The sequence below is a fragment of the Telmatherina bonti genome (assembly GCF_933228915.1).
Source record: "Telmatherina bonti genome assembly, chromosome: 19".
NCBI lineage: Eukaryota > Metazoa > Chordata > Actinopteri > Atheriniformes > Telmatherinidae > Telmatherina > Telmatherina bonti.
In genome coordinates, this window is record NC_136617.1 from 33,247,331 (window position 1) to 33,263,969 (window position 16,639).

The 16,639-nt window shown below is 45.8% G+C and overlaps 1 protein-coding gene across 1 annotated transcript in view; it reads right to left on the reverse strand.

The window, feature by feature from the left end:
* nxph1 (neurexophilin 1) overlaps positions 1 to 15,414 on the reverse strand; it is a gene marked incomplete at both ends in the record, with an annotated part of 40,244 nt that extends 24,830 nt beyond the window's left edge. Inside the window, one exon of the mRNA XM_079258788.1 lies at positions 14,993 to 15,414. Within this exon, the coding sequence (XP_079114914.1) occupies positions 14,993 to 15,414 (422 nt within the window). The remainder of the gene's footprint in view (positions 1 to 14,992) is intronic.
* Positions 15,415 to 16,639: the final 1,225 nt, after the last annotated feature.

Consider the following 16,639-nt stretch of genomic DNA (forward strand, 5'->3'; position numbering starts at 1 on the left):
GGTTGTCGCCGGCCCTGGGGGGGTGCTGGGTCGGCTGCATCTGTGGGGTGGTGGGGGGGACGCTGGGAGTGGTGGGCGGTAATTATGGGGGCCCTGATCGGGGCCATCCTGTCCTCTGCCCCCTCTGAGGTATCTCACATGGGACATGATGGAGGGGTGAGGTGAGGATGTGTGGGAGTGGGTGTATGGGGTTACAGATGGATGGTGGGATGGCTGGGGGGGGGATTAGGGTTAGGGATATAGGTGGGTAGGGGATAGGGATGTGTGAGGATGAGTAGATGTGTGTGTGGAGGGGTATGTTGGCGCGTGGGTTGTATTGGGGTGTGCCTGTGTTGGAGGAGTGAGGGTATGTGTGTGTGTGTGTGTGTGTGTGTAGGGGGGGGTGTATATGCGGAATGGGATGTGTGAGTGAGGGTGAAGTTTGGAGGGGGGCTATGGGTGGTGGAGGGGTGTTTGGTGGGGCATGTGTGGTTGGGTAGAAGTAGAGGGATGGGGTGGCGGGGTGTGAGCGTGTGTGTGTGGGGGGGGGGGTGAGCGTGTGTGGGGGCGGGGGCGATTGGGGTTCGTGTGACTTGGTATGGGTGAGTGAGTAGAGGTGGGGTGGGGTTGTATATGTTATGGATGATGTGCATGGATTGCAGAGGGTTGTGTGGATGGGGGTTGAGAGGGGAGTGCGTGTTTGGGGGGGGGGGGGGGTATGCATGTATATGTGTGAGGGGAGTGCGTGTTGGGGGGGGGGGGCGGGGTATGCATGTATATGTGTGTGTGGTTTGGTGGTTGGGGGGTGGTGTCCTGTACCCGGGGGCGCAGCTGGTGCGCTGGGGTGCGACCTGGCTGCCGCTGGGTGGCGGTCTGGGGATCCTGGTCCTCCGTCGGTGTGGGCTGTGCCCTCTGCCTGCGGGGGCGGGGGGCTGCTCACGGGCTCTTGGGGCCCTGGGGCCTGCGCTCTGTCTGCCCTAGGTGGCCGGTGCCCGGCGGGATCGGCCCTTGCCGGCCTGGGCCTGCTGGGGCCTGTTCCCCCTGACTGCGGGGGACTCTGGTTGGGCACCTCCTTCGCCACCTCCTGGGCAGATGCATGGCTGGCTCTGGAGTGGGGGGGTTGGGATCTGTACCTGGGGGTGACTGTCGGTTACCCGGGTCTCTGGGTTCTCCTGGCCTTCCTCTAGCTGTAGGCGGGCGGGGTCACATTGGCATGATCACTCTTCTCTAAACACGTTCCACTCTGAATGTTCTGCATGAATGTTCTGCATGTGTCACAGTCACTGAGTCATCCAGCAAGTTTATTCACTAACAGCAGGTACCTCTCTTTCTGTCTTTTTGACTTAACTTGCTAGTTTCTGGTCTTCATGATTGTCAACGGTTTTGTTCTCCACGAATCTAGAGTTGGCTTGTGTGGGTGTATATATTTATGTGTGTGGGTGGGTATGTGTGTGTACTTATGTGTATGTGTATGTGTATGTATGTATGTGTATGGATATGTATATATGTATGCATATGTGTGAGTGTATGTGTATGTGTGTGTATGTGTATGTGTATATGTATGTGTATGTATGTGAGTATGTATATGTGTATATATGTATATATATATATATATATATGTGTGTGTATGTATGTGTATATGTATGTATGTATATCTATCTTTATGTATGCATGTATGTGTACATGTGTGTGTATGCATGTGTATGTATGTGTATATGTGTGTATGTATGTGTATATGTATGTATGTATGTATATATGTATATATATAATGTATGTGCGAGTGTATATACACATATATGTAGGTGGGTATGTATGTGCATATACATGTATGCATTGATCTCTTTCTTTTGTTTTTTGTTTTTTTGTTTTTTTTTCTGTTCTCTTTCTGCCCCTTTCCTGTCCTTTCCGGTCGGGTCCAGTAGCATAAACTCTGTAATACAAGCTATTATCCAAAACAAATTGAAAAATAAAATAAGAATCAAGAAATACAAGGGGATCATTACATCTACAAAAGTTCCCCTTGGCAAAATAAATTTGCTCAGCAGAACACAGCATCCAGAACATCAGTCTGCTTGCTTAAATGCTGGACAAGACAAAAAAAAAAAAAAAAAAAAAAAAAAAAAAAAAAAAAAAAAAAAAAAAAAAAAAAAAAAAAAAAAAAAAAAAAAAAAAAAAAAAAAGGAATGGCAGAGCTTTATAACGCGCGCTGGACCTGCGCGTGACACTCTCTCTCTCTCTCTCTCCGTGGGGGAGGGACGAGATAAGGGGGAGAAAAGCAGAAATACTCCAGAGAGGAAGAAGAAGCAAGTTCTTCATCTCTGACTCTTCTTTTGTAAGAATTCTGATCATTTTTTTTCTTTTCTTCTGTTTTTCTTTTGTCAGAAAGTTCCAGAAAAACCAGAAACACCAAAAATCTGAGAGAAACAGCTCAAAAGTCCTGCTGATCATCACAAACCAGCGAGGTCACTGAAGTACACACACACACACACACACACACACGGGGCTGATAAATGAATTTATCAGAAGACAAATAACCCCGCTGTGTGGAGGACTGGTGCGGACTGAAACCAGGGTTCTGACCCAAAAACTCCAGAATGGAACCAGTTCTGGAGACAGAAGTTTTCTTTATGGGAAAACTGGAGGATTCTGGAGTCCAAACACCTCAAGCCTTCACGCAGGTCTTGTTTTAGGCGCGAATGATCCCGCAGAGGTCCGCAAACGCACCGCGGAGGCCGCGTCACAGAGGTCTCAGAGACGCACGCGAAGCTCGATGATTCCCAGTCGGCATGTGACCAATCAGAGCTCAGGGCATCTCTCATGTCTCCAGAACCCCTGAAGAGGCTCCTGCACCTGACGGACACAGGCCTGCAGTTTTTCCTCCTTCACGCGACACTCAGGTGTGTTCACCTGCTACGGAAGGTCGGTTGCGCCAAAAACGTGCGTCAAAACGTCTTCAAAATGCGCGTACCGATTCTTAATGTGGTTGCATTTCATCCATAGTTTTTATAATTAAATAGAATTTCAAATAAGAACAAATGAAAAACAATTATGGTTGTCTCGCTTTTATTAGTCGGCTATTATAATAGTTATTATTATTGAGTGGTTTTCATTTCATCTGTAGTTTTTACAATTAAATGCCATTCAAATAAACAATAATTAATCATTCAAATAACATTCATCTGTTGTTATTTGAATTTCCATTTAATTATAAAAACTATGGATGAAATGCAACCACATTAACCATCATAAATATTCTAATAGCTTACTAATTAAACCCACTGGTGACGACCAACAACTGAGGGTGAGGCAGCCGGCAGCCCCCACAATCTTTAATGAAATGGCTTAACCCATAGTCCTCAACCAATGGATGTTAAGATGTTCTGAAGGCACTGAGAACGCGTCGAGAACGCCTTTCAGAATGTGTTAAGGTGTTCTCGACGTGATCGGTATGCGCATTTTGAAGACGTTTTGATGCACATTTTTGGCACAACCGGCCTTCCATAACCTGCAGACATCAGTGTGACATCAGAGACAACAGATATTCTGATAAGTGACTGAGCTGCCAGCATGAATAATGACAGCTACAGAAAATACAGCAGACGTTTATTGTTAGTACAGTTAGTAGTATTTGTAGTATTTGTATTAAAGATACTTAAAGTTGGTATTTTTGTTCTTTGCACTTCAGCAGAGTTAGTCATCAGTGTGTTGCTGTGAGTTATTTTCTCTGTTTTATGAATAAACATGTTTTTTGGTTTTTTTTTTTTATTTTATACTGAAAGTAAAACGTCTCGTCTCTACAAGCTGAAATCAGGCAGTCGTCTCCATGGCGATCAGACATCATGGACACCTTCCTGAGACGTGGGTTCGACGTGAAAATGAAGAAAAGTAAAAACGTATCTTCATCATTCATTTGACTCCTTTTCATTTGTTTTGTCTTATAAAAGTGATAAGGATCATAAAACGCTCCAGGTTTAATGTCCCTTCATGCATTCCTTACATCTGAATAATGTCTTTTAGATAGTTTCATGCTGCTTGATGATCATTTCCTTTGTTGTTGTCACAGAATATGGCAGCGGGAGGCAAAGTAGGGCCCGCATGCAGGACTCCCAAACACACGGATGAACTGAGATGTTTAATGAAATAGAAGACACAACTGCAGGCTGAGAGCCTGACGGACAAACGGACAACTAAAGGCTCAGACTGAACACTGACCCAACACAACAAACAGAACAAAGGACAACTGGTTCTTAACTCCTCCACGTCTCCTTCACTGGGCAGAAGCCTGGAATAACAACAGCATAAGTACAAAGCATCCACCACTCATTTAGTAAAACAAGGTAAAAGGCATCAGTCTATGGGCAGTAATGATAATTATTCTTACCGTCCAGACTCCTAAAACTCAGAGTGGAATTTCAGACAGCAAACAACATATTTAGAGCAAAAAAAACAAAACAACAACAATCTTCTGCCAGTAAACATCTCCAGTTGTTCCCTGGAAGGGAAGGAGGCTGAACGTAAGGGGAACATTTGATTTCAGAACACTTCCGATAAGCACGACTAGAATAAACTTTTTATGCCAGTTTGTGAGTAAAACTGTGGAAGAGTTTGGAGGCGACGCTCTGGAAATGTCCCAGTATGAACCAGTTAAATGAAAAAAAAGGGAGCGAAATAAAGAGGATTTTTATGGTTGGTTTGTTAGTTTTGTGTGTATTTTATGTGTTTGGTATTTATAACAACATCAATAATAATAATAATAATAATAATAATAATAATAATAATAACAATCATGAATATTACTAATATTATTAATAAATATCATTAGTAGAAGTAGTGGTAGTAATAATAGTATTCTTGTTGTTCTGTTGATAAGAAGCTAAATAATGAAATATTGATTTATAATGGATAGGTGCTTGGATAAATTGAATATTTAGGTTTCATTTTAAGTTTGTTGTATTTGTTTCTTTATTATTTATGTTTGTCGATCATGTGTTATTTTGTTTGCTTAATAAATGTTTGAAATGTCTATCTGTCTATCTATCTATCTATCTATCTATCTATCTATCTATCTATCTATCTATCTATCTATCTGTCTATCTATCTATCTGTCTATCTATCTATCTATCTATCTATCTATCTATCTATCTATCTATCTATCTATCTATCTATCTATCTATCTATCTATCTATCTATAAGCAGGTGAGATAATTAATCCACAGACAATGACAGATTCAGGTTTTACCAGCAACATTTCCATTATTTTCATTAAGGTTAACTGGGATCAGATGTGGTCTTGAGTTTTGGTTGGTTTGTGATGTGAAGACCACATTAACAATGTATGTATGTTGGATAGATGGATTGATGGATGGATGAATGGATGGATGCATGGATGGATGGGTGGATGGATGGATGGATGGATGGATGGATGGATGGATGGATGAATGGATGGATGGGTGGATGGATGGATGGATGAATGGATGGATGGATGGATGGATGGGTGGATGGATGAATGGATGGGTGGATGGTTGGATGGATGGATGAATGGATGGATGGATGGATGCATGGATGGATGGATGAATGGATGGGTGGATGGTTGGATGGATGGATGAATGGATGGATGAATGGATGCATGGATGGATGGATGGTTGGATGGATGGACAAATGGATGGATGGATGATTCAGATCATGTTAGAATGATTCTGACCTCACTGTAACTTTCTGTAATTCACTTTTGGCCTGTGAGCAGACGATGTTCTTTTTCTTGGTTTTTGTGCTGCTTTTTGTTGATGAGTAGCATTTCAGTGTGTGTGTGTGTGTGTGTGTGTGTGTGTGTGTGTGTGTGTGTGTGTGTGTGTGTGTGTGTGTGTGTGTGTGTGTGTGGTTTTTTTTTTGTTTTTTTTGCAGTGGTGTGGTAATACCACCATGACTCAGCCAGCAGGGCTAAATGGCTAAGACAGCCTTCACAAGCCCGGTACGGTGAGCAGGAGGCGACAAATCCTTCCAGCCTTCCAGCTTCTTTTTGCATTTACAGAAATTTAAAATCCTCACCAGTGAAGTAAAAGGGTCCATCATGCAGGATTAACCCACTTCTCTACTCAGTTATCAAATATTTAACTTTTTATTTCTTTTACCAAAGTTTAATTAACAGATTGTTGTGTGTGTGTGTGTTTGCTGGTGGACAGAAGTGTCACCTGAAGAACCTGTATCTCCATTCTCTTCCCAACATGCTAAACATACATGTAAACTGTTATTCTAACTGGCCCCTGGTCATGTGGATGTGACAGTCTATGATTCATGTCTGATTTGTCCTATGATATACGGCCAACCTGCCAGAAATGTACGAAGGACAGGTGTGGCTCAGATGGCAGGTCATTCTCCACCACCTCTGCATGAAATAGTGTCCTTCTGCCAGAGTATGACCCCCGATATATTCATCATAGTGTGACGGAAGAGGAAAAACATGAATATCCACGATGAAAAAGACTTGAAATGAGGAATATAAATGTTTAACCAAATTCTGAGCAGATCTAGACTTTGGAGTCATGTTGGGGGTTTGTTTCACACAGTTCTGGAAAACTAATTTATATCAGACAACTAAATATGTTACCATAATTACACTGATGACACACATTTTCATGACTATCTCTTCAGGGAACTATATTCCAATTAAACGCTGGTCAAATACCCTGGTCTGTACCATCACACTGTCTTCAGAGCATATGACCACATTTCTTTCCCTTTTCATGCCTAATGGTATGATCCAAGTCTGTGATTGGCCAAATGGTGTGTCTATCAAGATAAGGCCCCGCCCCTTGTTTGCAGAAGATTTATTTCCCCCCCCCACAGAAGTCGGCTTGTCTCCTTCCCTTCAAAGATGTATCACGTATGGATCACCTGCCAGGGTGGGAAGTAAGTTTTTATGTCTACCCACCGAATTTAATTGGAAATCTGCTGGTTTGGTGGACAAACTTGCTCCGCTGCACTTTGTGGTGTTCTAGACTCTGCGTCATACATTATAACCATTTAATGCACGGATCCGGATTGTTAACTCCACTTATACCATGGTCCCACACAGTAAATGTTTTACAACAAATTTTTATTTCTCTTTTACAAAACTTAATAAATATACTAAAGTATGGGAACCATTTCATGTTGGCCTGCACTTTTTATGTTTAACAACCTTTGTCAGGCTACAGCGAGTTTCTCTCATTCACCTGTTAAAAGCCAACTGATCTGAACCAGTTGATTGATGCGTTGCTATGGTGACGCCTGTAACAGCGTGATCTTACAGTGGTTTAACGCTACGAGTGCGTATTTACGAAAACAATGCACGCCTGTTGGCAGTTCTTACTTACCATGGTATAATGTGCTTTATGTATCAGAATAGACTCACAAAAGATCATTGATGTTGCGCTTTTTAATCCGTTGCACTTTAGGGTGTGAAAAATACAGTAGCTGTGAGGAATTTTTGCAGTACGTGAACAACTGAACGTGCAACATCAGCAAGGAGCTGAAACCTTCTGCACACGGTTCAGATACTGTCCTCCACAATAACTGGGAAAATTCCATAAACATCCAGAGGACCCAGCTTTCCAGCAGCTCTTTAAAATCAACATGTACACATGAAGCTGAAAGGTACTCAGAATGTTACAAGAGCCTCAAATCCTGCTGAGCTTCAAACTGATCTGTGAGTCCCAGTCAAGTTGACCTTTTCACCATAGACCTTTTATTTGTTTGTTTATTTTCCAAAAATTTTTGTTTATGGAATTTACATGCTGGACCTGATGGGACGGGATAGAAAAAAAGATGGAAAGAGAACAGAATGAAAAAGGTTAAGAGACGGAAAACAACGAGGAGACAGAGACACACTGCATAGGATTCTAGACCATCTGCTGAACAACAAACGAGGACCCTGAAATCTGGGCAGTTACCAACCACCCTCATGTCCAGTCCCCAGCCACCCCACCCTGAAGTCAGCCCAGCATACCCCAGGTGATGACAGAGGGAGGCCCCAGCCAGAGCCCCCCACAGCCAGGGGCAACAGGTCCCAGTGGGCCCAGACCCACAAACACCGTAGACTTAAGATCTTCTTCAGAATGGATGTCGTGGATTAAAAAGCACATCTGCATGTTCAAGTTACGACTTCCAATGTGTCTGTCTATCATGTAGAAGAAAGCCTAAATGTTAGCGTCTGCTACCATGTACCAGTCGTCCTAATCCAGGAAGTCATGCTTGAAACTTTCTCTGCTGCTTTCCCTTTTCAAAGTTTTCAGGTTAATGTTGTTATTCTGGGCATGGATTGGGTTTAGAGGGGCTCGATCAGCTGCTGTAGTTGTTATGGGACAAATAAATAAATAAAAAACTGTTGGCGCCGAAGCTTCTGCTAACGGATGTTATAGTGTCAGAAACACGAAGAGAAATCATTCAGTAGCTCAGCTTCAAAACCAGTGTTGAAACACGAGAAGTCAGAAAAACAGAGCTGCTGCAGCCTGAACGGGACACATAAAGCTGGTAAACTTCAGTTCTGCCATTTATATCTGAACATTTAAGTCACTTTCAGTTTCTGGTTCCTCTACCAGGGTCTGATACCAGATTAAGGGTCTGATACAGGAGCCAGGTTCTGATACCAAAGCCAGGGTCTCCTGTCATAAGCAGGATCTGACACCAGAACAAGAGTCCAATACCAGAGCCAGGTTCTGATATTGAAGCCAGCGTCTCCTATCATAACCAGGGTTTGATATCAGAATAAGGGTCCAGTACCAGAGTCATGGTCTGATACTAGGCCAGGGACTGATACAAGAAAAAGGGCCTTATAACAGAACTGGGGAATGGTGTCAGAACAAGGGTCTGATACTGGAGCCAGACACTGATACCAGAACTAGAGCCTAAAACCATACCCAGAGCCTGACACAGGAACTACGTCCTGATGCTAGAACCAGGGCCTGATACCAGAACTGGGGATCTAATAACTGAGCCAGGGTCTAATACCAGAACCTGGGCCTGATACCAGAACTAGAGCCTAAAACCATACCCAGAGCCTGACACAGGAACTAGGCCCTGATACAGGAAATATGGCCTGATGCTAGAACCAGGGCCTGATACCAGAACTGGGGATCTAACAACAGAGCCAGGGTCTAATACCAGAACCTGGGCCTGATACCAGAACTAGAGCCTAAAACCATACCCAGAGCCTGACACAGGAACTAGGCCCTGATACAGGAAATATGGCCTGATGCTAGAACCAGGGCCTGATACCAGAACTGGGGATCTAACAACAGAGCCAGGGTCTAATACCAGAACCTGGGCCTGATACCAGAACTAGGGCCTGATAGCAGAACTGGGGATCTAATAACTGAGCCAGGGTCTAATACCAGAACCTGGGCCTGATACCAGAACTAGGGCCTGATAGCAGAACTGGGGATCTAATAACTGAGCCAGGGTCTAATACCAGAACCTGGGCCTGCCAGACCAATTAATGGAGAAAAGAAGAGAAGATTCTTTGCCTCTCAGTCAAACACCTGCTTCCTTTCCTGCTTTCAGAGCCAAAGCGTTTCTCAGTGATAGAGTATAATCAGGAGGTCAAGTTGCTAATTTTCCAAACCAACGTTTTGGTGCTCATTCCGAGCTGGGGGAAGAAATTACAGGGTGGCATCTTCCTAATAGCTTATTATTGGACCGCAAAGAAGCAAGAGATAAAGACAAGACTGAGGAAGAGGATGATGAAGAGGATGATTGCCCAGCTGAGTGACGCTGGCGTCCGGTGGAATGAATATGTTGTGTTGGCTCAGCTCCATCGCCAATTGTGAGGGCAGATGCTGCTACAGGCCCTCAGGCACAACCGTGACGTGATGGCAGCAGGTTTTCAGTGGCTGCTGCCCAACCAGCTGCCAGCTGAAGTGTCACTTCCCATCCAGAGAGAGGAATAGCAGTTGAACTGGACTTGACCAGAAGGGCTGGGGGCACACTTCACATCATGCCTTTTGTCATGGAGACAAAAGGCTCGCTGATCTGCAGCAACGGCTGAGGGTGGCGGTGCTTTTAAAACCGATGTGGAGGATGGGTGGGCTGAGGGGCAGCTGACAGAGACAAACGGCTGAGTAGAGCTTCGGTCGCTTGTTGCAGCTGCTGTGCATCAATCGCTTCCTCTTGGCAATTAGAACGACTGCCGGTTTCGGCTCAAAAGGGATTCAGTGTCAACTTTCTCTTGGATGAGTAAAGGAAATCTTCCAAACTTCTCTTTTGTACAGAGTCTATGTCAGATGAAGAAATATGCTCCCTTTTCTACATGAAAACAGGCAAAGAACCTGCAGTAAGAACAAAAAGAAAGAAGTGTATCACAGAGATATTAATATAATCACACAGCTGCTGTGTATCGTATCGGATGATGGAGTATCAGAGTTCCTTCCAGACTTTCCGTATGAAGAGGCCAAGTGACAAAGTGGAACAGCCTGAGCTGAAATATGCTTTTATCCTGAGTAAAAAGAAATAAAGACATAAATGTTGCAAACACTGACAGATAACACAGCATATGGACGCATGTCACCGTTAATTTTCCTAAGAGCTGTAGTATACCTTTTCCTTCGCCAGGTAATGATTTTGATGAACTGATTTACATGAACACAGTTATTACAGCTGAGCATAAAAACGGCCTATAGAATGATTATTTATCTTTGTCAGTCATGTATTTGACTGGGACAGTACTTATTAATGAACTATGATATACAGTCATAATATGATGGATCTGCTAAAAGGTTGCTCTCCATGATATAACAAAGGAGACGCAGAAATACAAACTACAAGGGGTTAAAATCGCTGAAAGTCTGCAGAAATAATTCAAATAAAGTTGTTTTTTTTCCTGAAACAAAGAGGGGAGGTTAAACATGCCTTAAAGTGCTTACAAGGTAGAACTATTAGTAAAAAGTCAACAGCCCATTTTAAAAGCTTATAGTTTTATTAACCCCTTAATTCCTGATTTTTCATACTTTATTCACACCTGCAGCCATTCAGCCATGTCTAAAGGTGTCACTTGAAGCAAATCTAGTGGGGGGGGCGTCTGGAATGGCTCAAGCAAAGTATTCCAGGCTGTGCATCCTTTCACACAGGAGTTCCAGGAGTTCCTAATACGACTTACATTATTTCACTACTTCATGATTTCACCCCGAGGAGGTGCGCATATTTTATTCCTCAAAATGAGGAAGTTTTTTTAAATAGTTTTAAAATGATAAAATGCCAAAAATACAATTTCTCCAAAAAATAATTTTATTGGGTTACAAATGGACTACAGCTGACTGGACTGAACTGGACTGGACTGAACTGGACTGGACTGGACTGGACTGGACTGGACTAGACTGGACTGGACTGGACTGGACTGGACTGGACTGGCCTGGACTGGACTGGACTGAACTGGACTGGACTGGACTGGACTGGACTGGACTGGACTGGACTGGCCTGGACTGGACTGGACTGGACTGGACTGGCCTGGCCTGGCCTGGACTGGACTGGACTGGACTGGACTGGACTGAACTGAACTGAACTGAACTGAACTGGACTGGACTGGACTGGACTGAAGTGAACTGGACTGGACTGGACTGGACTGAACTGAACTGAACTGAACTGAACTGAACTGGACTGGACTGAACTGGCCTGGCCTGGACTGAACTGGACTGGACTGGCCTGGCCTGGCCTGGATTGGACTGGACTGGCCTGGCCTGGACTGGACTGGCCTGGCCTGGACTGGACTGGACTGGACTGACGTTGTTCAGCTGTAGCTGTGTAAATAAAGGTGCATTGAACTGAACTGGACTAAGCTGAAGTGAACTGGACTTGACTGGACTGAACTGGCCTGGCCTGGCCTGGCCTGGACTGGACTGGACTGAAGTGAAGTGAAGTGAAGTGGACTGAACTGGACTGGACTGGACTGGACTGGACTGGCCTGGCCTGGCCTGGCCTGGACTGGACTGAACTGGCCTGGCCTGGACTGGACTGGACTGGACTGGCCTGGACTGGCCTGGCCTGGACTGGACTGGACTGGACTGGACTGGACTGGACTGACGTTGTTCAGCTGTAGCTGTGTAAATAAAGGTGCATTGAACTGAACTGGACTGAAGTGAAGTGAACTGGACTGGACTGGACTGGACTGGACTGGACTGGACTGGACTGGACTGGACTGGCCTGGCCTGGCCTGGACTGGACTGGCCTGGCCTGGCCTGGCCTGGACTGGACTGGACTGGCCTGGCCTGGACTGGACTGGACTGGACTGACGTTGTTCAGCTGTAGCTGTGTAAATAAAGGTGCATTGAACTGAACTGGACTGAAGTGAAGTGAACTGGACTGGACTGGACTGGACTGGACTGTCCTGGACTGGACTGGACTGGCCTGGCCTGGCCTGGCCTGGACTGGACTGGACTGGCCTGGCCTGGCCTGGACTGGACTGGACTGGACTGGACTGGCCTGGCCTGGACTGGACTGGACTGGACTGGACTGGACTGGACTGGAATGGACTGGACTGGACTGAAGTTGTTCAGCTGTAGCTGTGTAAATAAAGGTGCATTGAACTGAACTGGACTAAGCTGAAGTGATGCATTGAATTGAACTGGAGGAACTGGTCAGATGCTCCGTCACAAACAATCCTTCAGTGGTTTTAACTGATGCTACATGTTAGCTGAACGCTGATAGTAACTAATTTCATACCAAACAGAAAAAAAAAACCCAGCCTAGACTGGTTACACTGGACAGTTTTCATCCTGTACTCCAGCCTCCAACACAAAGCGGTTGTTATTCCCACAGCAGAGCCAACGTGAAAGTAGCAGCGACACAACACAACCAGTCTGATGGAGCTTCACGGCTCAGGGGGCTCCACACACTTCACTGTACTGACTCCTGTCCACTCTTATCTGATGTTTGGCTTTAATCTGCTGCGGGAGCCTTTCCAGCCAATCACAGCAGAGAAAGAACACGAGGTAAATTACACAGCTGACCAATGCGAGGGTCACAAACACACACTTCCATATGTGATCCTAAACCAGAAGCATGTCGGACGTTTTTTAGACAGTAAATAATCCACCTGCAGATATTCAGCTTTTACGTAACTGAAGAGAGACGGGTGTCACGTTTCTGCGTTGGAGGAGGAGGCGTGTATACAAGCACACTGCATGTGACGTCGCTTCAGGCCAGACCGCTCACGCCGGAGTCTGATGGGGGCCTAATTTATATCATACTCTGAACAACCAGGGGGGAAATATGATCTCCAGACAACATGTGAAGTGAGCTTTAAGGACCTGAACGTGGCCTGAGTGGCGATGAAAAGCTGCAACAAAGGGGAGGTCAGGCTCTACGTCCACACAGCTGAGAGGAACACGTCCAAACTCTGCAGGACTCTTTCTGATTTGCTTTCATTCAGGTTTAGCATTCTGAGATCATCTGACCAGCCTGCAGCTGTTGTTTTAAACCTGTTTAACCCTTTATAGGGAACTCAGTTAAACACCTTGCAATGAGAAATTCATTCATTCATTCATAATCCTAACCGTTTAGTCCGATGAAGGGTAGTGGGAAGCTGGAGCCTATCCCAGCAGGGTTTGGGCGAAAGGCAGGGAACACCCTGGACAGCTCGCCAGTCCGTCGCAGGGCGAAATGAGACATTTTAACCTGAAATTGTCCTCTGGTATGAACCAAGACCTCCATTGTGTCGTTACATTAAAGACTAAATAGTTTCATGCTGAATATGAAAGAAAACGAAGTGATAAAAAATAATCACCTGGCCCATAAAGGGTTAACTGTATGTTTTATGGTTAATGATGTAATGGGATGGATTTCAAACCACTGCAACCAGTGTGGCCGCCCAGCAGCTCCACAGCATCAACACTGATTAATAAACACGATCTTCCCCTGAAAGGTGGCAAATTCAGCCGTTTCCAGATGTTAAAGGAGCTCCGTGTGACTTTTGTTCCGACGGCGCCGTGACGTTTGTCAGGCAGGATGCTGTGTGACAGATGTCCACCGTGCATCACGTCAGCAAGCAGACATAAACACACACACACACACACACACACACACACACACCATTTCTATCGATTCTACTAAGAAACACAAGAAAACGTTACCAGGAGAGGCGGGGAGAAGAGAGAAGGACAGAACAAGCAATAAGACAAGAGTCAACATGAGACGTTGTCCTGGAGACGTTCTCCTGGAGACGTTCTCTTGTAGACGTTGTCCTGGAGACGTTGTCCTGGAGACGTTCTCCTGGAGACGTTCTCTTGTAGACGTTGTCCTGGAGACGTTGTCCTGGAGACGTTCTCCTGGAGACGTTCTCTTGTAGACATTGTCCTGGAGACGTTGTCCTAGAGACGTTCTCCTGGAGACGTTCTCCTGTAGACATTGTCCTGGAGACGTTCTCTTGTACACGTTGTCCTGGAGACGTTGTCCTGGAGACGTTCTCCTGGAGACGTTCTCCTGTAGACGTTGTCCTGGAGACGTTCTCCTGTAGACATTGTCCTGGAGACGTTCTCTTGTACACGTTGTCCTGGAGACGTTGTCCTGGAGACGTTCTCCTGGAGACGTTCTCTTGTAGACGTTGTCCTGGAGACGTTGTCCTAGAGACGTTCTCCTGGAGACGTTCTCTTGTAGACGTTGTCCTGGAGACGTTGTCCTAGAGACGTTGTCCTGGAGACGTTCTCTTGTAGACGTTGTCCTGGAGACGTTGTCCTAGAGACGTTGTCCTGGAGACGTTGTCCTAGAGACGTTCTCCTGGAGACGTTGTCCTGGAGATGTTCTCCTGGAGACGTTCTCTTGTAAACGTTGTCCTGGAGACGTTGTCTTGGAGACGTTCTCCTGGAGACGTTCTCTTGTAGACGTTGTCCTGGAGACGTTGTCCTAGAGACGTTCTTCTGGAGACGTTCTCTTGTAGACGTTGTCCTGGAGACGTTGTCCTAGAGACGTTGTCCTGGAGACATTGTCCTAGAGACGTTCTCCTGGAGACGTTGTCCTGGAGACGTTGTCCTAGAGACGTTGTCCTAGAGACGTTCTCCTGGAGACGTTGTCCTGGAGATGTTCTCTTGTAGACGTTGTCCTGGAGACGTTGTCCTGGAGACGTTCTCCTGGAGACGTTCTCTTGTAGACGTTGTCCTGGAGACGTTGTCCTGGAGACGTTCTCCTGGAGACGTTCTCCTGTAGACATTGTCCTGGAGACGTTCTCTTGTACACGTTGTCCTGGAGACGTTGTCCTGGAGACGTTCTCCTGGAGACGTTCTCTAGTAGACGTTGTCCTGGAGACGTTGTCTTGGAGACGTTCTGCTGGAGACGTTCTCCTGTAGACATTGTCCTGGAGACGTTCTCTTGTACACGTTGTCCTGGAGACGTTGTCCTGGAGACGTTCTCCTGGAGACGTTCTCCTGTAGACGTTGTCCTGGAGACGTTCTCCTGGAGACGTTCTCCTGTAGACATTGTCCTGGAGACGTTCTCTTGTACACGTTGTCCTGGAGACGTTGTCCTGGAGACGTTCTCCTGGAGACGTTCTCTTGTAGACGTTGTCCTGGAGACGTTGTCCTAGAGACGTTCTCCTGGAGACGTTCTCTTGTAGACATTGTCCTGGAGACGTTGTCCTAGAGACGTTGTCCTGGAGACGTTCTCTTGTAGACGTTGTCCTGGAGACGTTGTCCTAGAGACGTTGTCCTGGAGACGTTGTCCTAGAGACGTTTTCCTGGAGACGTTGTCCTGGAGATGTTCTCCTGGAGACGTTCTCTTGTAAACGTTGTCCTGGAGACGTTGTCTTGGAGACGTTCTCCTGGAGACGTTCTCTTGTAGACGTTGTCCTGGAGACGTTGTCCTAGAGACGTTCTCCTGGAGACGTTCTCTTGTAGACGTTGTCCTGGAGACATTGTCCTAGAGACGTTGTCCTGGAGACGTTCTCTTGTAGACGTTGTCCTGGAGACGTTGTCCTAGAGACGTTGTCCTAGAGACGTTGTCCTGGAGACATTGTCCTAGAGACGTTCTCCTGGAGACGTTGTCCTGGAGACGTTGTCCTAGAGACGTTGTCCTAGAGACGTTCTCCTGGAGACGTTGTCCTGGAGATGTTCTCCTGGAGACGTTCTCTTGTAAACGTTGTCCTGGAGACGTTGTCTTGGAGACGTTCTCCTGGAGACGTTCTCTTGTAGACGTTGTCCTGGAGACGTTGTCCTAGAGACGTTCTCCTGGAGACGTTCTCTTGTAGACGTTGTCCTGGAGACGTTGTCCTGGAGATGTTCTCCTGGAGACGTTCTCCTGGAGACGTTCTCCTGGAGACGTTGTCCTGGAGATGTTCTCCTGGAGACGTTCTCCTGGAGACGTTCTCCTGGAGACGTTCTCTTGTAGACGTTCTCCTGGAGACGTTGTCCTGGAGACGTTGTCCTGGAGACGAGACAGGATGAAGAGGGACGTTATGTAGTCATCACTCAGACAACCTGCCAAAGTCCTGTAGTTTTACATTAAGTCTGAAACTAGACTTTGATGACATAAAGTAGGTAAAACGTAGTGATGGAAACGTCTCTGGTGACACCAGAGAGAATCTGAACCTCAGTGCTCCTCTGCATCTTCTTTAGTCTTTCTGGTTGGTTCAAGTTGTTCTGTGTACTTCACAAAAGTCAAAACTTAGTTTTTGATGTCTTCAGTTTCATCTTCCATCCATACACAG